General features: G+C 41.8%; 1 protein-coding gene across 1 annotated transcript in view; it reads right to left on the bottom strand.

Moving 5' to 3' along the window:
• The window catches only part of relt (RELT TNF receptor), a 75,347-nt gene that overhangs the window by 12,915 nt on the left and 35,764 nt on the right, over positions 1-26,668 (bottom strand). The window contains exons 7-8 of the mRNA XM_060826817.1: positions 8,893-8,979; positions 6,546-6,648 (exon numbers count right to left, since the gene is read on the bottom strand). Coding sequence (XP_060682800.1) covers positions 6,546-6,648; positions 8,893-8,979 — 190 coding nt within the window. The remainder of the gene's footprint in view (positions 1-6,545; positions 6,649-8,892; positions 8,980-26,668) is intronic.

Genomic DNA, 26,668 nt, shown 5'->3' with positions numbered 1-26,668 from the left:
TTTTTATTGAAGAATCCCGAAGTCAATGGGACTCACTCTCGGCCACGCTGCAAAAGCACGACCGAGACATTAAGGAAATCGAGCGCCGAGTCGGAGGGGCGGAGCTAAAGGCCACGACCTCCGAAACTACAGCGCAATCGACGCTTGAACAGCGAGTCCGGACCTTAAACAACGACATTGATGACCTCGAGAATTGAGGTCATCGAAAAAATATTCGTTTGCTGGGCCTTCCAGAACGGGAAGAGGAAGACCAGCTTACAGCGTTCCTTGAACAGTGGCTTCCACAGCTGTTAAAATTGAGGATGGATCAGGCCAGGTAAGGGTAGAAAGGGCCTACCGGGCTGCAATACGCGGGCCCAGCTCGAACTAGCACCCCCGCCCAGTCATGTTCCAGCTACAGAGTTATAGGGAGAGGCAGATACTCCTAGAAGCCTCTAGAAATCTTGGAAAAGATCCCCAAGCCATGATCTATAAAGGATCCACGATCATGTTATTCCAGGACTTTTCCCCAGCTCTGGTCTGAAAGAGGAAGGCATTCGATGAGGCGAACAAGCGTTTAAGGGACTTAAATATTCAGTACTCCTTACACTACCCAGCGACGCTATGCTTTAACCATGAAGGATCCGTGCATAACTTCGGATCGCCGGAAAAGGCCAAGGAATTTTTGGACTCTCTTAGATAAATTGTAAGAGATAATTGATGTTGGTTTGCCTTCCCCCCCACTCTGGTTTATATCGCCCCTTTTTTTTAACCTTACTGTTTAATATTATCTTGGGGGGTGGGGAGAGGGATTTATTTATTTGTTCTCTACTTAATGATTTTCTCCCCCGCCTTGGTTTTTTTTTTATTATTCTATATATATATAGACCGGGGAGTCCAGTTAATGTTGGTTGGGGGAGGTGGTTACACTATTCTATTTTACCTCTGTCTCTAGGAGCGGGGTTGTTTTCCCTTGTTATTTTGTATTATTATATTTAATTATTACTGTTGAGATTGTAATTTTATAGTTATATATGTTTATACATGGTATTAACATTACCAAATATATCCAGGTGTTGGTGTGGGTGGGGGTGGGGTGGTGGGGGTAGGGTGCTCACTGTTAACTCTAGCTCTGTAGTATATTTAAATTTTCCTCATCCTATTGAGGAGCCCCTGGGTCAAGGGTGAGGCACTGTTTGGGAGAGGATATGATGAACCTTTGGAAAGAAAGTGATACCCCCTGGGAACAAGGGGGAAAATCTCCATTTAAATACGTTTTATATTTTTTTTATTTAGAAATAGTGTTTTATTATACTTTTGTGAGTGTATTAGAGAGCCTTTATTTTTGTGAATTTGATATGCTCTATGCTTGGGATGTTCTGGATAGGGTTTCCCCTCCTGAGGGGTCTCGGATTTGCCCAGACGATTATGGTTGATCAGTCGGTTAAGTGGTGCACCTGGAATGTCAAGGGGAGTAATTCGCCAGTCAAAAGGAAGAAAATATCATCAAATCTCAAGAAAGAAAGGGTTGATATAGCTCTCCTACAGGAAACACACTTGTTGGATAAAGAACACTTGAAATTACGACAGGATGGATTTGATCAGGCCTTTTTTTCTTCTTTTAGCTCAAAAAGCAGGCAAGTTGTTATTCTTATTTGGAAGAATTTCCCTTTCAAAATCCGAAATCAGATAAAAGATGAATCTGGATGATATATTCAGATTAAAGCCCTTATAAATGGAGAAGAATATGGAATTTTAAATTTGTATTGCCCCCCAGCACATCTTTTTAAATTTATAATGGAAGCCTTCTCAAAATTGATGGCTCTCGGGGCTCGTCATACAGGGGGGACTTTAATTGTGTCATGGATCCGGAAATAGATAGGGTTCCCAAGAGTACTGCAGGAGTATCTCCCAGATCTAGACAATTGGTGGATTTGAACAAAGAATTAGGACTAGTAGATGTATGGAGATGTCTTCATCCACAGGGCAGAGATTTTTCTTTTTACTCCAATCCACATAAATGTCATACCAGGATTGATATGTTTCTCCCCCCTCGATTTTTAAAATTCCATATCATCCTGTAAAATAGGTAGTATAGCAATTTCCGATCACGCTGCTGTATATATGGAAATCAAGGCGAGGAACAATGGGACATCCCCTCGGCATTGGCGTATGGACCCCTTCCTGATGAAAGATAGTAAATTTGTAAAGTATTTCTCTCAAGAATTTAAAACTTTTTTAGGTACAGCTAGCAACCCATCAATAATGTGGGAGACCATCAAAGCTTACACGCGAGGTTTGATCATCTCCTACTCAGCGACCCAGAAAAAATTAAAGGGAGAACAACAGCGTCTGCTTGAAGCTCACTTAAAAGCGGCTGAAACAGCATACGCTGACAGACCTTCTATTATCATTGTAAAGGATTACGGCCCTTAGGACAGTTCTAAACACCATGCTTACCCAAACGGCTAAGAGGGAAATATTATTTGCAAAACAAATGTTATATGAATTTGGCAACAAACTGGGTAGATACTTAGCATTTCTTGCAAGGAAAAAAAAAGGCCCCTCAAACTATCACATCTATCAAAGAAAGTACGGGTATTTTGGCTCATGATCATAAAAGGATTAATGCAATCTTTAGAAAATTTTATTCTGATTTATATAAATTGCAGGATTGTGAAGACAGGACTAGGAGGATGCAATCATTTTAAAAAAATTTGACCTTTCTGGACCTAACTCCGGAACAGGTATCGGTCTTAAATGCTCCCCTAACAGTCCAAGAAACACTTGACGCAATCAGGCAACTTCAGAGCAGTAAGGCACCTGGCCCAGATGGCTTTCAAGCTGAATTTTATAAAGAATTTACAGGAATATTGGCTCGTTAACTTATGGACATGTATAACTACGCATATAGTCAGGGCTGTCTCCCATCTTCGTTGAAAGAGGCGAATATCTCTCTTATCCTTAAAAAAGGAAAGGACCCAGAAGATTGTGTGTCATACAGACCAATATCCTTGCTAAATGTAGATTTTAAAATCCTTTCTAAAACGTTAGCATTGAGACTAGAAAAGGTATTGCCACATATCATAAAGGAGGATCAGATGGGGTTTATTAAGGGCCGTAGATCATCCAATAACATTAAAAGGTTTTTGAATATGATTCAAGCCTGCCATCAGGGAAAGGTATCAGGAGTAGTAGTCTCATTAGACGTGGAAAAGGCATTCGATAGGTTGAATGGTCATATTTGTTTTACACATTGGAAAGGTTTGGCGTTGGAAAGATTTTTACCAAATGGGTCTCAACATTGTATAGTGATCCCAAAGCAGTTGTGGTTACCAATGGATTAGGCTCGGATAGCTTCAGTGTGGGTAGGGGCTGCCGTCAGGGATGTCCTCTCTCGCCATTGTTATTTACGTTAATAATTGAATCACTAGCAGAAACTATATGGGCTGATCTTAATATAACAGCCCAGAGGATTGGTACAGGTAAACATAAAATTACCCTTTATGCAGATGATGTTCTTTTATTCCTCAGTAATCCTCTGATGTCCGTGCCTCGCTTAATCCAAGTTATCAATACATTTAGTGCATTCTCAGGTTATAAAATTAATTTCTCAAAATCGGAGGCTATGCCAATGGGTGGCCTTGCTATGATACCCCACTTAGTGGACGGATGCCACTTTCCCTTTCGGTGGTCTCTGGAGGGTTTCTTATATTTAGGCATTTTTATTGCCCCAGTATTTGGTCAGTTATACAAGGCTAACTTTGTGCATTTACTGGAAAGGATAAGGCAGGACTTCCATCGAAGGGGAGACCTTCCAATTTCCGGGCTAGGTAAAATAGCACTAATTAAAATGAATGTCCTGCCCCGTCTCCTATACTCTATGAGAATGCTCCCGGTGATGCTGCTGAGGCTGGCACGATGTAAATTATATGGCTGGTTGGGTTCCTTTATCTGGAATCATAGACGGCCCCTCATTAAGCTGAAGAAGCTACAGCTTCCACAGGCAAGGGGAGGATTGGACTCCCCAGACTTTAGGAAATGTCAGTTAAGTTCCCTATTAAGTTACATAGCTGATTGGGTCTTGTCTGACCCCGCAATCAATCTGGCTGGACATCGAGGCTTCTCAAGTAAAATGCGCACTTCTTAATCTTTTATTTTCAGACAAGAGGAAAGTCATTATGGATCACTGTAAAAACCCTATAATACTAAACACAATTAAAGCTTGGAATATAATGCGGCAAAATGAGGGCAACTCACATAAAACATCCCCCTATGCTCCGATAGTGGGAGCATGGGGATTTCAACCGGAGTTTACAGATGCCACTTTTAAACTCTGGAGATCCAGGGGTATCTCATGTTTAGGGGATCTATTTAAAGATGGGGTCCTGATGTCTTTTGAACAGCTGCATCAGAAATTCGGATTACCTAATGGAGACCTCTTTCGATAATTCCAAATTTGAGATTATGTACAGAAGAAGACTACGTTATTAGATAGTCTTTATAAATCAGAGAATGTAGAGTGCTACGACCAATAGGGGTATTTCTGATAGTACGATTTATTATTTACTACATAATGAAGTATCAGGAGATATGGACAATCTACTTAAAACGTGGGATCAGGATTTGGGACTAGAAATCTCTATAGAAACGTGGAATGACATTTGGGAAAATTCCAGAAGAATCACCATCTGTAACAGAACTCAGGCTATCCAGCTGAAGATACTTCATAGCGCCTATATAGCATCGGACTGATTGGCAAAATTTAAGGCAGGAGCATCTCCAATGTGTCCCAAATGTAAAATAGAGGTGGGCACTCTTGTACATTGCCTACGGATCTGTCATAAGATCCGTAGATACTGGACTAAAGTAGCAAGTACCCTGGCAGAAATTTTAGGAAAGGAAATTAAAGTGGACCCTGTATCTCTCCTTTTGGGCTTTTCAAACTTAATCTCCCTGGATATGCACGGGAAGAGATTATTTTCTATTCTTTCTTTCTGAGCAAGGAAAAATATTTTGGTAAATTGGGTGGCTGAGGACCTCCCTGGACTTTCAAATTGGCACAGATTAATTATGGAATGTATTCCCCCTGACTTCCTTACAAATATGGTGCACCGAAAGACCAAATTATTTCATAAAATATGGCAGCCCTTCTTGAATTATATAAATACAGATATTTCGGCCATCCTAACAAGAGCTTTTATTTAATTGAGATTGTGAACCTGGCTGGTTCAGGGCCCCTTGGGAGAGGAATCCCGCACGAATACAAGTTTTGTTACATTTGATGTTAACACATTCTGAGCATGTTTCTCATTACCAAATTTCTGTGTTATCCATTGGTTTTTTTTTCCTCTCTTATTTGAATAATGTAAGAGACTTAATTATACACTCTGGTTAGTTGTAGGTTAGATTAGTAGTTAGTTGAGTTTTGTTTTTTTTTCTCGGTAATTTTCTTTTGTTAAATTTTAGTTATTATTTATTTAAGATTTAATTGTATATCAATGTCTGTATTTGAGAGTTTTGTTTATTTTTGTAAACTTGTGAAAATGTTAAAATTCCAATAAAAATATCTATAAAAAACATTCTTATTTGAGGCAACCACTGAGGGCATCAAACATTGCAAGATCTGGTCAAATAGAGGTCAGATACATGGCCAAAATATCATAAAATGTTCATTGTGCTATTATTGTAAAATTGTAAATACATGTTTGGTTATGATTTCAGGAATACAACTATAATTTGTTTCCAAGGATCCCCTTAACTTAACCTTTGCTGAATGCAGTGTCACATTGCTCAGATGAGCCATTCAGGATATTTAATCATGACTGCTCATCAACTCACTTTCTATCAGTCAGCATCACACACCCAGAGGCTTTTATCCTAACAGACTAGGCCAGATTTGAAACCAGAGGCAAAAGGGCAATGTGTTAAGTCATTCAATCCACAATAGCACCAGGGTCACACAAGCACAAAAACAACCTCAGGCTGACTGGGAACACAAGTAGGAAATATTTAGCAATAGAGCCATTTTATTGAGACTCGACAAATCTAGCAAATTGTGACTCTCAAACAAAGTTTTCAACAACTGGAAGACTTACTAAGAAAAACAGAAACATCACAGGCAATCGAAGACATGGCCACCAATTGCAGAGCATTATGATTGAAAATGCACAAGAGGGAAGAATCAGAGGGGAACTGTGCATCTGTTACAGGAGATAAAACAGGTCAGGTGAAAAGGCAAGAGATACCTACTGCATCCCTCCCAAACCTTCTGTGGGGAATCACACTGATATAAAATTATAAGCTTGTAACATTGTGTAAATTCCACATATAAAATTAATGACAATGTGAAAGAAAAAGCCGCTCGACTGAGAGTGAAGCATCTTCCAAAGGCAAAAGGAGTCTTTTTGCTTTCCCACTGGTGTTGGAAATAGGGGGCTTCTTGCGTGCTGACTGATTAATGACTGGAGCTGGGTGAGTCATGAGGTGAAATCTCCAGGGATAGATTTAAGTGGCAGTCAGTGACCTTTGACCCCAGATTTTAACATGTGTGAAAAAAGACTTACTTGTCTGACACGTTCTTGTTGGTGATTTCTGCCATGTTGTCCTTGGTGACTCCTTCCTTCCTCTCGTACTCCCTCAACATCTCATCCAAGGCCGCAGCGTTTTCTGTTGTAAGGAATAGAATGTAAAAAATACTGGTTGTATGTGACGTGCAATCATATACTCTCTCATGCTGCTGACTGCAAAAGGAGGCTCCTAATGTTTGCCAGCTATAAAGACAGATGGCTTCGGCCCACAAACGAAAGAGATCTGTTGCAGTATTTTATACCTCATTTAAAAATTATACACAGTAATGAATGAGAGGAAAACTATCCTCTGAGACTTATTATAATAATTGAATTTGACGTAATTAATCACAAATGACTAGTCTGAATTTGAATTTCTTGCAGACAATGGACAAAACCCCATCTACAGCCAGTTAAATTAGGAGCTAACATTTTGTAATTAAAATGCCATTTTCCACTGGTTGAAATCTACAGTGATATCATATTACAGATCTGATTAGCTTCTCTGATATCTCCGTATTTCTAAAGTGTTTTTAGTTTGTGATACCAGATAGGTGCCATCTTCACAAACACATCAATGATGTTACCACACATCAAAACTAGGCGAAACTCTGAGCATACAGGTTGCCCATCTTTATTTGCTGGATAAACAGGCAAAGGTTTAATCGCACTCTGATGTCTATCACTTTGGGAAAGTTTACACACTGCTAACTGCCAGTTTCACTGGGACTGGACTTCCTCATTGTCTTCGGGAGCCTGACATTTGAACCAAATTGCAGTCCCTGGCCTGCACCTACCCCAAGTGAGGCCTCCTAATTGAGTGCTCACTGTCAGATGACAGGGTTGGCATCTCTGGAGCCTCAGTGACTCCACTGAGCGAGTTGGGCAATTCCAAGATGGAGATCAAGGAATGGAGGGACAGGCAGAAGTGAAATGTAATCCATTATCCAGAGTGAGGAAAACAGGAGGCCTCACAACACACAAGGGTAAGGCAACTAAGGGGTGAAATTGTTCAGGCTGGTCTTTCCTTGCTCAGATCCTGGTCAGTGGAGCTTGGAGCCTCTGATCTGACGGTGCACTATCCTGCAATGGAGAGGCCATCTGCATTGAAGCCTACTTCACAGTCACAGCAACTAACAGCCCTTGGTGTCACACAAATGTCTTTTCTGAGCGCTCCTGCCATCTGACACTTCAAGGTGTCAGAGAATAAGGAATCTTTATCCTCCTTCTCTGGGTTCCAGGACAGGATGTGGAAGAGGAAACAAAAACCACATATTATGCACTTTTAACATAACGAAATGTTCCAAAGTGCTTCATGGGATCATTCTAAATCACAGTATGACGTAGAATGACAAGATTTTATGACAGATGACCAAAAGCTGCAAGTTCCAAGAGGAAAATAGGGTGAGGAAGTGGAGAGATGTAGGAAGGAAATTCTAGAGCTAGACACCCCCAGGCAACTGAAGGCACAGTTTCAGAGTCATACAACATGGAAACACATCCTTCGGTCCAACCAGTCCGTGCTGAGCCATAGAATCTTAGATTCATGTGTGAAAATGTTGCCCCTCAGGTACCTTTTAAATCCTTCGCCTCTCACCTTAAAAACATGTGCTCCAGTTTTGAACCTCTCCCCCCTATGGTTGCCAGTGGCAGAGTAATTATGATTGGATATGCACAAGAGGGCAGAATAAGAGGAGTGCAAATACTTCAGAGGGTTATAGATAGGAGGAGATAGAACAGGTGGGGAGAAAAGGTAAGAGATATTTACTGCATGCTTCACAAACCTTTTATGGTGAAACACGCTAGTGTTAACTGGTATACCCTGTATTCACTAGTGAAATAATGGTGAACTATGACAGATTCATTATCCACCACAAATTCCAGGCCACAAATTCTAATAAACAGAAACAGCAAAAATGAACAGACTCCACATCCATGCCCAAGGGCACAGTGGCACACAGGAATACCCAGAAGACCCTGTACAGGATGTGTGTAATGACATTCAAATCAGCCTGATTGACAGCATTTGGCTCCTAGTTAATTGGACGGGGAGAGGTGCTAATAGTCTTTGGAGGCCAGGTAGGTTCACCCTGATGAGCATTAGCCTGAGCAATCAGAGGTTGAGAAGGGGAGTGATGACAGGGGGCAGCTCTGCCACATTCAGTAGGTAAAAACCGAAACAGCATTTACCGCCTGGATGCAACAGAGCTCAAACTGTCAGGATTTCCCAGAATCAATAAGTTGTAACTGTGGTTGAGAAACAGCAGTGCTCCTATTTCTTATTAATATTTAAAATCTGGCAGGTTTCTCTCATCAGGGTTGGCATTGATAAAACCTCATTAACCTTTTTTCTCTGTGATCAGCCGCACCAGAACTCCAATGGTGTCTTCGTTTGTTTCATCAGATCTGAAGGAATCTTCATTCATAGCTGCTGTAAAAGAGAAGAAATAAAATGAAGAGAATTCCTCCAGGATCAAACAGCAGCTGATCCTGTTCACTGTTGAGTCTCTTTTGTGACTGGCTAACTTTCTCGAGGTGAATCCCTGATCTGGGAAATGGTTAGAACAAGCTAGGATTCCCCAACACAACATTTTTGAGTGTGGCTGTCGACCAGAATCTCAAACTCACAGCGTTATCTATCCTATCCTTTTATCTCCTCTCCAATTCATGTTAAATATTCCCACCAACTTTCCTGTGGCTGAGAAGTTGAAGGGAGCCATGACACTTTTCAGAAAGTCCAGGGACTATTTACAACACAGTTTCACTTCAAATTTGATCCTCAACATTTATCCTTGCTGGTTGTTTGGGCTTGTGTTTGGACTGAGCCTGACAATAGGGATTGTAGTTTTAAAACAAATACTTCATTGACTGTAAGGCAGTTTGATGTGTACTGAGGTCATAAAAGATGCTATGTAAATATAAATCCTTTCTTGAATAAGGCATTCCCTGTGATGTTGGAAAGTGGAGGGTTTATGCACTTCCAATCCATTGTCAAAATGGTGAATGGAAATGCATCGTTTGGCAAGAATTGCACACACAGGAAAATCATTCCAGTGTATTGTGAGAAGCAATAAGCAAACAACTGTAGCAATGAACATTTCATTCCATTCAAATAACGAAAAGCTCAATAAAGTGATATGGAAACCAGTGTGGGTTCAAAGCAGCAATACGTGTCTTCATATTGAAACTGCACCATAGGACCATGTGGACCTTGATGACTTATCTTGGGGCCAGACAAGATTCTCTCCTTGCACTCTCAACCATGCAGGTCAGGAGGCAGATATCATGGCAGGACACTGCTAGTAACTGAGAACTTATCCACAACTTGTAGATACTGGAAATAAATGTTTCAGTTAGAGATGGGCAATAAATGCAGACTGAGTCTATGAGACCCTTATCCACAGAAAGAATTAACAAACAAATAAACATCACTAAAACAGGCATCTGTCTGCATTCATCAGGACTGAAAGGTAAGTAACTTTGAAAGGAAACACTGACTTTAATGTTTTGTTCCTTGTGTCTCAATAATGATGATTGCAAGCAGAAAAGCTTCAACTTTGTGCTTCTTCTAACAGTGTTTAAGTTCTGTACTACTGTGTGGCATGGTGGCACAGTGGTTAGCACTGCTGCCACACAGCACCAGCTGACCTGGGTTCAATTCCCATCTCGGGCGACTGCCTGTGTGGAGTTTGCACATTCTCCCCGTGTCTGCTTAGGTTTCCTCTGGGTGCTCCAGTTTTCTCCCACAGTCCAAAGATATGCAGGTTAGGTGAATGGGCCATGTTAAATTGCCCATAGTTGTTAGGTGAATGAGTAAATGTAGGGTCTGGGTGAGTTGCTCTTCAGAGGGTCTGTGTGGACTTGTTGGGCCAAAGGGCCTGTTTCCACACTGTAAGTAATCTAATCTAAACAATTATCTCAATACCACAAAACAATACATGTGAACAATGGCTACAAGAGCAGGGCAGAAACCAGGTGCAATGAGTAACTCAACTCCTCACTCTCCAAAGCCTGTCTACCATCTACAAGGCACAAGTTAGGAGTGCAATGGAATGCTCCCCGTTTGTCTGGATGAGTGCAGGTCCAACAACGTTCAAGAAGCTCAAGATCATCCAGGACAAAGCAGCCCACTTGATCAGCATCCCATCCACTACCTACAACATTCACTCTCTCCACCATCAACACATAGTGCCAGCAGTGTGTACCATTCACAAGATACACTGCAACACCTCACCAGGATTCTCTCAACAGGATCTTCCAAATTAACAAACACTGTCATCTGGAACAAGGGCAGCAGATGCAACAATCACCTACAAGTTCCCCTCCATACCACACACCATCCCAATGTGGAGGTCTATCATTGTTTATTTCCCGATCACTAGGTTAAAGTCCTGGGGCTCCTTTCCTCCCAGAAATGTGGAAGTGCCCACATTAAATGGACAGCAGCAGTTCAAGAAGGCACTTCACTAACCTCTCAGGAGGAGAAAAATAAATGAGGCTCAGCCAATAATGTCCACATTGCACGAATGAAGAAAATAAATATTCAGTACATCATACTAAGGAGCTCCAAAATGCCTGGTCATTTTGCCTCTCTGAAACAAGAATATCTTTGAAATGCACAAAAACCTGGGTCAAACCTAAAGCATTTAGAGCCATAGAGCCATTCAGCACAGAAACAAACCGTGCTAACCAAACATCCCAACTTTACCTAGTCTTGTTTGACAGCACTTAGCCCATATCCTTCCAAATGCCTTTTAAATGTTGTAGTTGTACTGGCCTTCACCACTTCCTCTGGCAGCTCGTTCCATACATGCACCACCCTCTGCATGAAAAAGGTGGCCCTCAGGTCATTTTTAAATCATTCCCTTCTCACCCTAAACCTATGTCCTCTAGTTCTGGACTCCCCCACCAGAGGAAAAAGACCTTAGTTACTTACCCTATCCGTGCCTCTTATGAATCATAAATCTCTATAAAGTCACAGCTCAGCTTCCGACACTCCAGGGAAAATAACCCAGCCTATTCAGCCAGTCCCTTTATGCATTTTAAAACATCCAGCACCTTCTTTTCTGTAATATGCACTCTTTTCAAGACACCACTATTTATTTCCCCAAGTTACCTAGCTCCCATGTTCTTCTCCACAGAAAATACTGCATTAAATATTTATTTAGTATCTCACCCATCTCCACATGGTTCCACATGTAGACAGCCATGTTGATCTTTAAGGGCCCCTACTCACTCCCCAGTTCCTCCTTTATCCTTAACATACTTACAGAATCTCTTTGGATTCTGCTTAACCCTATTTGTCAAAGGTGTCTCATGTCCCCTTTTTGCCTTCCTGATTTCCCTCCTACTGCTTTTATACCCCTCTAGGAATTCACTCAATCTCAGCTGTCTATAACTGACATATGCCTCCATCTTTTTCTTGACAAGAGCCTCAATCTCTCTAGTCATGCAGCATTCCCTTCACCTACCAGCCTTGCCCTTCGCACTAATAGGAACATATTGTCTCTGAACTCTCATTATCTCATTCGAAAAGGCATCCCACTTCCAACAGTCTCTTTACCTGTAAATAACACCCCTCCAATCAACTTTTGAAAGTTCCTGCCTAATACTGTCAAAACTGACCTTACTCCAATTAAAACTTTAACTTTTTGATCACTTCTATCCTTTTCCATCAGTATTTTAAAACGAATACAAATACAATTACTTGCCTCAAAGTGCTCCCCCATTGATACCTTAGTCACCTGCCCCACCTTTTTTCCCAACAAAAGGTCAAGTATTGCTCCCTTTGTCGTAGGTACAACCACATATTGAATAAGAACGTTTTCTTGTACAAACTTAACAAATTCCTCCCCAATTGAGCCTATGATGTTTCCAGTCTAACATTTCCTAACTGTTTCAGAAAAAAATGAAAATAATTTTTTTCGTTTAGCTCCATGTAATACTGACAAGTCCATGCTTTTTGTTGACTATGATTCTACACTGTATTATAGTTGGACTCTGCAACTTTACATAACTTTTCATGCTCAGAAGACCTTAGGTCGAGTGCATTTGGCAAAGCTGACACTGTATCTTGTTTCCCATTATACATAGACTGCAATGTATAATACCCTGGAGTTTCAAAAGTCTATTTCTTGCATTGTGACCCTGTACAGGAATGAGTAATTATCTATCCTCCATTAGATTTTCCATTACCTAAGAATAACATGAGTTTATGCAAGTTGTGTATGGGAGTTTGACAGAAGTCATATTGAGCTTCACTTCTCACAAACACATTTCAAAATGTTGATCAACTACATTACATCATTGATAATTTAAGGAAACTGCTAAATATTTGTATTTAAACCTGTATTCGCTTGAGTGAATTGTTGCATCTTCTGTCTTAAATTTAGAGAAACCAGGTAGGTTCAGTTCAATATTACCAACTACCTAAGTAACAATGTGTGAGGCTGGACAGCAGCTGTATTTTCATGGAATTAGATTTTACAGCAAAACACAAATTAGTTAGAAGCAGAAACAAAAGATAGATGAATTTTCCCTTTCTAGCTCAGGACTGTTAAGCTGACTTCTACAACTCCACCACCATGCAAATCAATATCATCCAGTTCTTTGTAGCCTATACAACTCAAAGGTGGAAGTGGGTATTGCAGATGCTGGAGATCAGAGTCAAGATTGGAATGGTGCTGGAAAAGCACAGCAGGTCTGGTAGCATCCGAGGAGCAGAAAAATCAATGTTTCGGGCAAAAGTCCTTCATCAGGAACCTTCATATAGCTCAAAGCTCTCGTGGAGTGGGGGTGCTGGCCGTACCGCTAGGTCAGAGCGTCTAGTTCAAGTCCCACCTGCCCCAGATGTGTCACAATGTGTCTGAAAAGGTTGGTTAGAAGTATCTATATTATAACTACAAACTGAACTGTGGAATCTCCACTCATAACTGTCCATTACTTTACTAAGTTCCAGAAGTAGATGCAAACATTCTCTGGTATTACATATTTTCCATTGCTTAATCTATGTTGATCAGATTAGAAATCTTCGATTCCAGCATGAGCAATTGTAAAACAAAATAAACTGCTTTTTTGTGAAGTTACAGCCCTGCAACTCAATTTAAAACAAACATTTAGTTTCTAGTATTCCATCAACACCTCCCCTTCCCATCTCCTCTCACCCTCCAATTTTGTCATCTTTATTCCCCGGAGGATGGTGGTTGATTATAGGTTCCATAGAATTTTCCACAGCTCTCCTGACCCAGCTAGGCAAAGTGGTCATTCTTCCCACGTGAATGCACTGTCCTTTACCACGAGGAGCACTGCAGCTTGACATTCATCTATTTATACTGTTCAGCAGAAATTAGAGACTGCCTAACCTCTCTCTTCTCAATGCCAGCAACAAGTCTAATTTTCCTGCTCATCTCACCATTCAGAACAAGATCCCTACAGACCAGAGACTGAGATTTGTCAATAGTACACAGGGTCATATCTTTACAGATGTAACTAATGGTGAAGTTTTCATCATTTTAAATGCTGAAAAGATTCTTGAAGGAATGTGTGGTCAAACGAGGAAAGAAAAGAGTTTTTTGCAAACTCTTCATGACCCCATGTTTTAAAGTTAACTTTATGAAAACGTTATTCTTTTCCTTTATTCTTTCAAAAGATGTGGGCATTGTTGGCAAAGCCAGTATTGTTACTAATCTCTAACTGAACTGACTGTATTTACAATGCCCTTTCAGAGAGCAGTTAAAGTCAGATAAATTGCCATAGATCTGGAGTCACATATGTGTTAGATCAAGTAAGGATGGCAGATTTCCTTCCCTTAAAGGGCCCTGATGAACCAATTGGGTTTTTATAGTAATTGATGATTTTTAATGATTACTATTATGCAACTTTTAATTACAGACTTTTTTTTTATTGGTGAGAGCTGAATGTCTGCCCTCAAAACATTAGCCTGGCATCTTGACTGCTTGAATCACGGCCATTGCCAATATGCCACCATGTCCACAACGCTCTTCAGCACTTCATTACTTCATGTAAACTTAGCAATAAAATTTAACAAAAGAATCAAATAACTTTTTTTAAAATCTTAATATGAACATTTTTTAGATTTATAAATGTATTGGTCAAATCACAGTGATTTTCAGAGCTAATCTTTGAAGAAACAGCTCACTAATTTCCATAAACAAAAACAGAAGTTGCTGGAAAAGCTCAGCAGGTCTGGCAGCACTTGTGAAGGGAAATCAAGGATAATGTTTTGGGTCGGTGACCCTTCCTTACTAATTTCCAGACCTTTACCAGCTTCCTCTTCTCCTTACATGTATTTCCCTGAAGACCCATTATGATGGTTTCCCTGAACAATCCTGTGATGCATTGTACTTTGTCACAGCTGTTTAATACTCAGCATTCTGTAGACACTAGCTGCTGACTCTGAGCAAGTATGGAAACAGTGAGTAGTCACTGACAATCAGCCAAATGCAATTACCAAAGACAAATATATAACTTCTATTAAGACTGCAATAATTTCCACATTGTACCAGTGAAAAAGGTGGACACTGGATTTTTAAAAAAGAATACTGAACTGGTCTTGATCATTCAAAGATTCTTGAAAGAATTGGGGAGTTGAGTGAGTTTGCATTTTGCTTTGGGTAGTGCTATCTGGATTAAGACTGCCTGGGTTTAAGCCTAAACATTCACAGTAAGAGTGACATCTAATGCCCAATTTGTGCCATTGAAAAACTGGAAGTGAAATTTGAGATTTCCAACAAACGTAGGAACATGGTGTAGCAAAAGGAGAACAGTCCAATGTCAAACACTTTAATGCAGTTTCTGACAAAATTTCTGATAATTTCTAAACTTTTCAAGATGTTTTGGAAGCTGACACTGCAGACTTGTTGCACTTCATAGCAGCATTACTGAACAAGAAGTAAACATATGGTATATATTGTATGTATGTATAAAATCTTCTAGAAGAAAGTGAGGACTGCAGATGCTGGAGAGCAGAGCTGAAAATGTGTTGCTGGAAAAGCGCAGCAGATCAGACAGCATCCAAGGAGCAGGAGAGTCGACGTTTCGGACATGTGCCCTTCTTCAGCCCTTTCCTGAAGAAGGGCTCATGCCCAAAACGTCGATTCTCCTGCTCCTTGGATGCTGCCTGACCTGCAGCGTTTTTCCAGCAACACATTTTCAGCTATATGTATAAAAACATACTTAAGTAAGCATCAGCCTCGTTCCTCAGGATAATGCCTTGAACAGAATCAGCGTAATGTGCCTGGTTTAAAGATAAACACAGATTGGCAGTTAACTGCCAGCGTGCATCAGTTGGATAATTTCTCCATGACAAACGTGTCTGCCAATCAGAATCAACTTGCCAATCTGTCAGCAGACTCTTCTCACGCAGTATAAATATGCTGATAACCTTTACATTTGCAATGCAAAGGAGGGAGGTGATGGCTCAGAGGTAGTGGATTGTTAATGCAGTGACCCAGGCAACATTCTGGGGACCCGAGTTAGAACCTCACCACGGAAGATGGTGGGATTTGGATTCAAGTTTTTTAAAAGTCCAGAATTAGGAATCTAATGTTGACCATGAAACCATTGTCAGGAAAAATCCACCGATTCACAAATGTCCTTTTGTGAAGGAAACTGCCATCCTTATCTGCTCTGGACTACATGTGACTTCAGACTCCACACCCATAGCAATGTTCATAGAATCCCTACAGTGTGGAAACAGGCCATTTCATTCAACAAGTCCACACTGACCCTCCGAAGAGTAACCCACCCAGACCCATTTGTCCTATGCAATTACTCTACATTTATCCCTAAGTAATGCACCTAACTAAACACTATGGGTAATTTAGCATGGCCAATTCACCTACTTGCACACATTTGGATTGTGGGAGGAGCACCCAGAGGAAACCCACGCAGACACACATAGAATATGTAAACTCCACATAGACAGTCGCTGAGGCTGGAATTGAACCTGGGTCCCTGTAACTATGAGGCAGCAGTGCTAACTACTGAGCCACTGTGCTGCCCAAGTTGATGGTTCTTAACTGCCTTCTGGGTAATTAGAGATGGACGACAATTGCTGGCCTAGCCAGTAATGCCATTTTTCCTGTGAATGAATATAAATATACTTGCAAATTGTCCTGGAAAGTGAAAAAGACAATAACTTTCAGGAAATGTGCTTTGTTCAACAATTCTGAAGAAATAACCCTCTAAAATTTACAACTTGTCAACTGACATTTCTTTTTGTTCAGAGATGGTTTGATCATTCACAGATCATTACTTAAACAGCAGTGGACTGGAGACTGTAGTGATATACAAGGCCAAAAGAAAACAGATTATATTGCAGTCAAGTGAACAATTTTAGCCTGACAAAGAGGACAATAGCATAGTGCTACTCTTGTTGCACGAGTCATCAGGCCACTACATCCACCCTGGAGCTGGATAAAACCCTGCTGAAGACCATTTGATTTCATTTAAGCAAACTGCAGTTACCATGGCTCAATTGCTTTCAGCCAACTGGTAAAATGGCTATACTCTTGACACAACAAGTACTGCAAAAACACAGTTAACTGAAGTAAATTGACTGAAAATGTTTCAGCTTTAACGAAAAGAAATCAAAATAAATCATTCATTTTTTTTTCCTCAATGGTCTTGTGACCACAGAGCACACCAAATACATTGGGAAGAAAGAATTATTTTAAAAAGAGAACTCTGGCTTCAACTTTCCTTTCCCCTCCACAGGACCTTCTTTTGTCAGGAGTCTTTCTCCTTCTGAAATGGAACACTCATCGAGAGTGAAAAGCCTCCATTTGTGACCAGACCAGGAAAAGGATCAGCACATGGGTCAATGCACTGAAAAATAGCAGATGGAGTTCAATGTGGATAAATGTGAGGTGATGCATTTTGGTACATCCAACATTGGCAGGATATATACAATTAGTGGTAGGGGCTTGGGTAATGTTGTAGAACAGTGGGACCTAGGGGTACAGGTTCATAATTCTTTGAAGTTTGCATCACAAATAGACAGGATGGATAAAAAAGTGTTTAGCATGCTTGCCTTCATTGTTCAGTCCTTTCAGTATAGGAGTTGGGATGTAATGTTGACCTTGTACAGGACATTGATAAAGCCTCTTCTGGATTGCCATGTCCAGTTCTGGTTTCCCTTTTATAGGAAGGATATTATTAAGCTAGAGAGGGTTCAGAAGAGATCTACTAGGATGTTGTCAGGCATGGAAGGTTTGAGTTGTAAAGAAAGGCAGGATAGGCTGAGACATCTTTCATTGGAGGTTGAGAGGTGACCATGTAGAGGTTTATAAAACCATGAGGGGTATAGATAGGATTAATGGCAGGTGTCTTCCCTAGAATGGAGAATTTCAAGCCTTGAGGGCATATTGTTAAGTTGAGAGAAGGGAGATTTAATGAAGACATGAGATGCAAATTTATTTACAAAGAGAATAGTTCATGTGTAGAATGAACTTCCTGAGGAATTCGTAGATGTGGGCACAGTTACAATGTTTAAAAGACACTTAGGTAAGTACATGAATAGGAAAGGTTTGGAGGGATATAGGCCAGGAGCAGGCAGGTGGCACTAGCTTGGGATTATGTTTAGCATGGACTGGTTGAACCGAAGGATCTGTTTCCGTGCTGTATGACTCTCTGACTCTATAACTGTTAAAGAGTAGGATTTGGAGGTGGAGGAAAAGAAGGGACAGAAGGTGAACCATCTACCACGTGAACACTTTGCATTGATGCGGCATGCATTCTCAAACCTGATGACTCATGGCAAAAATTGTACAGATTTACAATGCATCCTCTAGCAGCTGATGTCAACACTTGTCTGTCTTCCACGAAAGTTATGGTTAGCAAGCAGGAACTAAAACTTAACAAGCATTCAACATAATACACCACATTTTAATGATCGTAAAAGAGAACAGATAGTTGGACTAGATTAAGGATTCAATTTAATATCAGCATGCAGACCAGCTTTGATTCAGAAAATAATTACATGTTAGGACTCTACAATTTCTACATTCCATTCGACCATTCAGCTCAGCAAGTCTTTAGCTGACTGGAACTGTAGAAACAAATACTTTGAACACTAGCAACGATTCAATTACCTATTACTCTCACTATCTATTATGCAGAAAGGCAGCAGTTTAACTTCAACAGAGACCGTGTGCTACAAAGATTGAACATGCAGCTACTGCAGCAGAATGTTTCCATGGGTCAGACACTTATTCCTCTCATCATTTCATAGAGAGTTTACTGAAGGAAGACCTACAGTAAGCACAGCTGCCAACTGCTTATTTTTCATAAATGTTTCTGGTTTGTGCGGCATTCCCAAGTGTTTGGATACTGATTGCATTCATCCCGCAAGCGAATCTAGATGTTGTTTCTGCATGTGTGGGGCTTCAGGGAGCATACAGACAGAGGGTTCCTTTCCTGGATGGTCTAAATTAGTAAATAAAATTAGCAAATTTTCCCAGGCTTGGCACAGGAGAGTTGGCAGATATGCTTCACTTCAAAAGACAAATACAGAAGCTGCAGCTGCACAGTCAGTCAAACGGTAAGTTGGCAGCATAACGCACACACCAAAGATCAAAAAAGGACATTGCACCTCCCTCCCCTTCTATTGAAAGGTCAAAGCACCTTGCCCACTGTTGACATGTGGCCATTACCAAGAACAACACAGAGCAACAATTCAAGTGCAGGCAGAATAGCGATAATTCCACTGAACAAGGAACCTGGAAAATCAGTCTAATCACAGAATCTTTACAGTGTGGAAGCAGGCCATTCAGCCCACTGGCCAACACCCCTCCACAACTCCATAACCCTACATTGCTCATGGCTAACCCACCCAACCTGCACATTTCTGGACACCAAGGGCAATTTAGCATGGCCAATCTATTTAACTTGCGCATCTTTGGACTGCAGGAGGAAACCACGCAGACACAGGGAAAGCATGCAAACTCCACACAGTCAACCGAGGGGAAATTCGAACTCAGGTCCCTGGTGCTGTGATGCAGTAGTACTGACCACTAAGCCACAATGCCACTCTGAAATATGATTCCTGTTGAAGGGCTTATGTCCGAAACGTCGAATTTCCTATTCCTTGGATGCTGCCTGACCTGCTGTGCTTTAACCAGCAACACATTTTCAGCTGTGATCTCCAGCATCTGCAGACCTCATTTTTTACCCTGAAATATGGGACATGCTTTGGAGATACAAGTTCTAATCCAACCATGAAATTTAAAGTCAATTTATTAATAAATCTAGAAAAGAATGCAAGGTAGAGTATTACTCTGGGACCTCTTGCTTTTATCCATCTGGCTTTACCAATGTTTAGATAACTGCAATTGTACGTATTATGCTGGGTGGCTTGCCATAGTCATGTGGCATCTACATTTGATTTAAATTCTTTTAGTTTATGGTAGCTGTGATGAAGGATTATGATATTACTGTTAGCTTTTGTGCCCTTAGGTTGTAATGTAGACAGAGCCATGTATAGATTGAAGCTTGATTTGTGTTTCTACATTGATTTATGTGGATTAAAGGGGGGGTCGTTTTAGTTTCATTTGGGTTCTGAGAGTGGCAACAGGTTATCTGGAAATTTGCTCATGTGCATTGAAAAGAGACTTTTAAAAAACCCTCATGCTGAATAGTTCAATGCTTTAGAAAGCAAGGGTAGAAGATGGTGATAAAAAAAAGCTTGGGTTATTGCCCAGTAACAAAGTGTCCTGTGGCATAAGGAAACACAAACAACATTAATTTCAGAAAGAAAGAGAGAGAATCATCCAGAATGTTAGTGAATGTGCCAATTTCTTCCAGAGAGAAGCAGATCATTCAGAGAGAAAAAGGTCCGAAACATCAGCAGTTTAGCTATTTCCAAAACAGACATAGCAGAAGAAAAGAGGTTCTGAGTGACTCAAAGGTTAGAAAGAGAAAAGCTCAAGGATTTAAAACTTTAAAAGCGTCAGAGAGTCATACTTCCTATAAAGCTGTTGAATATAGGAGTTTGGAGATTAAATGCTAAGGAGTAAATAAGCTGTGTTAACAGTTTCTTTATGGGTCATACAAAGAGGTATAAACTAAAGAAAGCATCGAGTTAATACAGATGTATGCTGGAAAGAAACTAAGTGCAGCCCTGCCCACTGAACAAGGAACTTTAAAGTGAAGGTGAAATGGCCCTTCAATAAATTTTCAGTTCAGATAGCATCCGAGGAGCAGTAAAATCAACGTTTCGGGCAAAAGCCCTTCATCAGGAATTTCTCACCCTCATAACGCGCCGCCCTCCAATCCCTCTGCTCCAATCCCGACCTCACCATCAAGCCAGCAGATAAAGGGGGCGCAGTGGTAGTCTGGCGCATTGACCTCTACACCGCTGAAGCCAAATGCCAACTCGAGGACACCTCTTCCTACTGCCCCCTCGACCATGACCCCACCCCCCCATCACCAAACCATCATCTCCCAGATTATACAGAACCTCATCACCTCAGGAGATCTCCCATCCACAGCTTCCAACCTCATAATCCGGGAATCCTACACTGCCCGGTTCTACCTCCTTCCCAAGATCCACAAGCCTGACCACCCTGGTTGACCCATTGTCTTAGCATGCTCCTGCCCTACTGAACTCATTTCTACCTACCTCAACACTGTCCTATCCCCCCTAGTCCAGGAACTCCTCACATACATTTGAGTTACCACCCATGCCCTCCACCTCCTCCAAGACTTCCGTTTCCCCAGCCCCCAATGCCTCATCTTCACTGTGGATATCCAATCCCTCTACACCTCCATCCGCCATGACCAGGGCCTCCAAGCCCTCTGTTTCTTCCTCTCCCAGTGTCCCCAACAGTACTCTTCCACCGACACTCTCATTCGTTTGGCTGAACTGGTCCTTACCCTTAACAATTTCTCCTTCGAAACCTCCCACTTCCTCCAGACCAAAGGGGTAGCCATGGGCACCCATATGGGCCCCAGCTATGCCTGTCTCTTTGTTGGCTACGTAGAACAGTCGCTCTTCCATAGTTACACCGGCACCACTCCCCACCTCTTCCTCCGCTACATTGATGACTGCATTGGCGCCACCTCGTGCTCCTGCGAGGAGGTTGAGCAATTCATCAACTTCATCAACACATTCCACCCTGACCTTAAATTTACCTGGACCATCTCTGACACCTCCCTCCCCATCCCTGACCTCTCCATCTCCATTAATGCCGACCGACTTGACACTGACATTTTTTACAAACCCACTGTCTCACACAGCTACCTGAATTACACCTCTTCCCACCCTACGTCCTGCAGAAATGCCACCCCATATTCCCAATACCTCCGCCTCCGCCATATCTGCTCCCAGGAAGACCAGTTCCACCACAGAACACACCAGATGGCCTCCTTCTTTAAAGACCGCAATTTCCCTTCCCACGTGGTTAAAGATGCCTTCCAATGCATCTTGTCCACATCCCGCACCTCCGCCCTCAGACCCCACCCCTCTAACAAGGACAGAACACCCCTGGTGCTCACCTTCCACCCTACAAACCTTCGCATAAACCAAATCATCCGCCGACATTTCCACCACCTCCAAACAGACCCCACCATCAGGGATATATTTCCCTCCCCACCCCTTTCCACCTTCCGCAAAGACTGTTCCCTCCGTGACTACCTGTCAGGTCCATGGCCCCCTACAACCCACCCTCCCATCCTGGCACTTTCCCCTGCCACCGCAGGAACTGTAAAACCTGCGCTCACACCTCCTCCCTCACCTCCATCCAAGGCCCTAAAGGAGCCTTCCACATCCATCAAAGTTTTACCTACACATCCCCTAATATCATTTCTTGTATCCATTGCTCCTGATGCGGTCTCCTCTACATTGGGGAGACTGGACGCCTCCTAGCAGAGCGTTTTAGGGAACATCTCTGGGACACCCGTACCAATCAACCACACCACCACGTGGCCCAACATTTCAACTCCCCCTCCCACTCTGCCGAGGACATGGAGGTCCTGGGCCTCCTTCACCGCCGCTCCTTCACCACCAGACGCCTGGAGGAAGAACGCCTCATCTTCTGCCTTGGAACACTTCAACCCAGGGCATCAATGTGGACTTCAACAGTTTCCTCATTTCCCCCTTCCCCCACCTCACCCCAGTTCCAAACTTCCAGCTCAGCACTGTCCCCATGACTTGTCCTACCTGCCTATCTTCTTTTCCACCTATCCACTCCACCCTCCACCCCCTGAATTATCACCTATATCCCCTCCCCCACTCAGCTATTGTACTCTATGCTGCTTTCTCCCCACTCCCACCCTCCTCTCACTTATCTCTCCCCACTTCAGGATCTCTGCCTGTATTCCTGATGAAGGGCCTTTGCCCGAAACGTCGATTTTACTGCTTCTCGGATGCTGCCTGAACTGCTGTGCTTTTCCAGCACCACTAATCCAGAATCTGGTTTCCAGCATCTGCAGTCATTGCTTTTACCTTCTAAATTTTCAGTGTCTACCATATAAGATTGTTTTTAAGATCAAAAAGGTTGAATTTTTATTTCTAATATTTGTAGTAAACCATTTCAAATAGTTTTCTTTCTGCTTTTGTTCAGAAAACTTTGTGCTTTTGTTAAAAAGCCATTGGGAGTCTCTTGCAAACCTACTCAATGACTGACCACCATTGCGAAAAGTTGCAAAACTAAGGAAACTCTGATTTATTGAGGAATCAGTGTACATGCAAACCAAGGGGTCCTTCTGATTTTGGGGTCTCTCAGGGTCCTACATTCATCACGTATTCCCTTGCCTTGTTTGTCCTGATCAAGTGCATCACTTCAGATTTATCCAGATTGAATTCCTTTTGCTACTGGTCAGCCCATCTGACCAATTGAGTAAAAAGTGAGGTCTGCAGATCTGACCAATTCCCTTCCTGTTTAAAGCTATCCTCCTCACTATTTGCCACTCTACCAATTTTTGGATCATCTGCAAACTTACTGATTATGGATGCTATTTGGCAGATACAGGTAGTTTGTCCACGCCATTTGGCATTTTCACTGCTCAAACAGAGTATCAACTCAGACAGCACAAGATAGTTTATGAACTCAGAATAGAAGGCATCACAGATGACAATTAGAATCTACTGCAATCACTACAAGGAACTCAGCAGATGAATCTGAACAACAGAATGATTAAATTGAAGACTTGTGTACAGGTGTTGTGACCTCGGCCATCTGCAGTAGAAATGAATGACCTCATATATCATCACAATTGCAGACACACATACAATCAAAGAAGCTGCTCCTTCACTACAGCCAGCTGATCAAAAGATGTGATCTCATCATCAAGCATAAAGTACAAAAGTCCATCAGTCCCAGAGGTCCACATTCCCTAACATTGGAAATGGATCGGCAAACAACAGTTATAAACACAACAGCACATGCCATGGAAACAATACTCCCCTAAAGAAGGACCCTAGACACCAGACAAGCATCCACACTTCCCATTAGAAGATCTATACAAGTGGAAGACAATGCATGCAATAAATGTGCAGAGACTGACAGAGTAGGACTAACTAAAATTAACACACAATCCTGTTAAGGACCATTTTCTTTGATGACCACAGATATTGGGTAACTTGGAATATTGAGTAACTTGTGGCTGCAAAGGGTACAACATACAAATTTGTTTTTGTTTTATTACGAAATGAGTTTGTTTGAAGAAACCTATTTGTAGATAGAGTACTGGGTGGCCTACTGTAGTTATGTGACCTCTACTTCTGCTATAAGTGTTTTCACTTTAGTTTATGGTGGCTATTAAACACTTGCATGAAACAGCCAAGATGCCTGACTATACCCAGCATCTCGAACCCTTTCTGGAACAGCTCTCTCAGGAATGACAGTCACCACAGTGGCAGATCAAGGAGGAGCTGTGAATGAATCACAGCATTGACATTCTGAAGACAACAACTCTGTGTCACAGTTGGATGGCAGAGTCCACCCAGGTGTGACACATTGTATACGCATAAATCAATCATTCTTAAATACTTCCTGAGGACAACTCAGTCTCAGTTTGCTAAAGATATTATTAAGCTGGGAGGGTTTAGAAGAGATTTACCAGGATATTGCCAGGTAGGAAGGGTTTGAGTTATAAGGAGAGGTTGAATAGGTTAGGACTTTTTCACTGGAGATAGGAGGTTGAGGGATAGCCTTCTAGATGTTTATAAAATAATAAGGAGTTTAGATAAGGAAAGTGGCAGGTACCTGTTCCCTTGGACAGAGAATTTAAAGACATGGGGCATATTTTTAAGGTGAGAGGAGAAACATTTTAAAAAGAGGCACAATTTTGTTTACACAGAGAGTGGTTCGTGTGTGAAGAGGTGGATGCGGGTACAGTTACAATGTTTAAAAGACATTTAACTGAGTACAAGAATAAGAAATGTTTGGAGGGTTATGAGCCAAGTGCAAGCAGGTGTGACCAGTTTTGTTTGGGATTATGATCGGCATGGTCTGGTTGGACTGAAGGGTCTGTTTCCGTGCTGTATGACCCTATAAGTATTTGGCACTGGGAATGAATGCTGTGAATCCAAACAGCTTTACCTTGAGCTGAAACCCCAATTCTAGTCTTTCCTCCTCCTTTCCTTATGATGCTGTTTCTTGCTGATAATGTTTCCACTGAGCAATAATCTCTTTAGTAACAGGTTTTTAATTTGACAGAACTCTCTCCTTGTCCTTTTCTCAATCATGAAATTGAATGGAAGTTGCCAGCTCGGGAAAGATGATTGGTCTCTGGTGATTTGAAGCAAATCCCACTGCACTGTTTCTTCATTGTCATCCTTTAACATTACTCTGCTTAAGCATCAATTTTCCTTTAGCATGCAACGTTCCCTTCCTGGACCAGTCCCTGTGTCAAAAGCATTCAAACACCTGTCTCTATAAATAAATCTTGATTATTGGTGGCTCAGTGGTTAGCACTGCTGCCTCACAGTACCAGGGACCCAGGTTTGATTCCTACCTTGGGTGACTGTCTGTGTGGAGTTTGTGCATTCTCCCTGTGTCAGTGCAGGTTTGCTCTGGTTTCCTCCCACAATCCAAAGGTGTGCTGGTCAGGTGAATTGGCCATGCTAAATTGCCTATAGTGTTAGTCAGGGGTAAATATAGGGAAATGGGCCTGAGTGGGTTACTCTTCGGAGGTTCGGTGTGGACTTGTTGGGCCAAAGGGCCTGTTTCCATACTGTCAGGAATCTCATCTAATTTCTCTTTTTTTAAAAAAGGTTGCTTGTTTCCCTTAGTTTTCAGTTCTGATGAAAGGTATCAACATAGTTTCTTGTCATACAGATACTTAAAGATAGATCAAGCAGTTCCAACATCTAATGTTTGTATTTTGTTAATGATTTAAAGCAGGAAAGTGATATATTTATAGATACTACTCATTGATGTTTCCTCCCCACCAAGGTGAGTCTTGTGCTATTTTTAAGCACATTGCTTAAATTTGTGTCCATATCATTTTAATACAGGCAGTAACCCATTTAAATTAAGTAGGTTATGATAGCATCAAAACAATGCAGCATTGGAAGTTATGTAAATACAAGTGGTGCACCAATTTCATATGCATGTGGTCACATTTCTGGGTCCCAGTTGGAGGCCTTTCCAACAATTCTCCCTCTCCTTGTGCAACCCCACAGCAAACTGTTTCCCACCCTATTCAACATGCCATCTACTCCAAACCCATAGGCAAAACTTCCTAATCCAACCACGGCCAGATCCGAGACTTTCCTTGGCAAACCAGGTCCATTGTGAAAAGGCTCCTCCTTAGCTCAGCTGCAGTACTAGAGGTTGCCACTACTATCAGTGGCGCTGCAACTGCAAGTCCGACAGAGCTGCTGATCGTTAAATGATCAGCAGTTCTATGAGGTGGGACCTCATCCTGAAGAGACGGAGACTGCTCTCGCTTCATAATGATTAAACACCAGTTGGCTGAAAAATTAAAGCCGGGCATGCCGACCAAATGGAGGCAGGCTTGCCCTTGGCATTAACACCAGGGTGCAGGGAGCCTGTCTGCAATGCAAAATCCAACCCCAATATTTTACCAAATAACATCATCAACATCCTTGCAGTCATATAGAGCGCCTCTCACATGATAACAAAAATTCCAAG

This window comes from Hemiscyllium ocellatum, chromosome 6 (assembly GCF_020745735.1).
Source record: "Hemiscyllium ocellatum isolate sHemOce1 chromosome 6, sHemOce1.pat.X.cur, whole genome shotgun sequence".
Classification (NCBI taxonomy): domain Eukaryota; kingdom Metazoa; phylum Chordata; class Chondrichthyes; order Orectolobiformes; family Hemiscylliidae; genus Hemiscyllium; species Hemiscyllium ocellatum.
The sequence above is the reverse complement of the archived record's forward strand: the minus strand, read 5'-3'. Positions and strand labels throughout refer to the sequence as shown.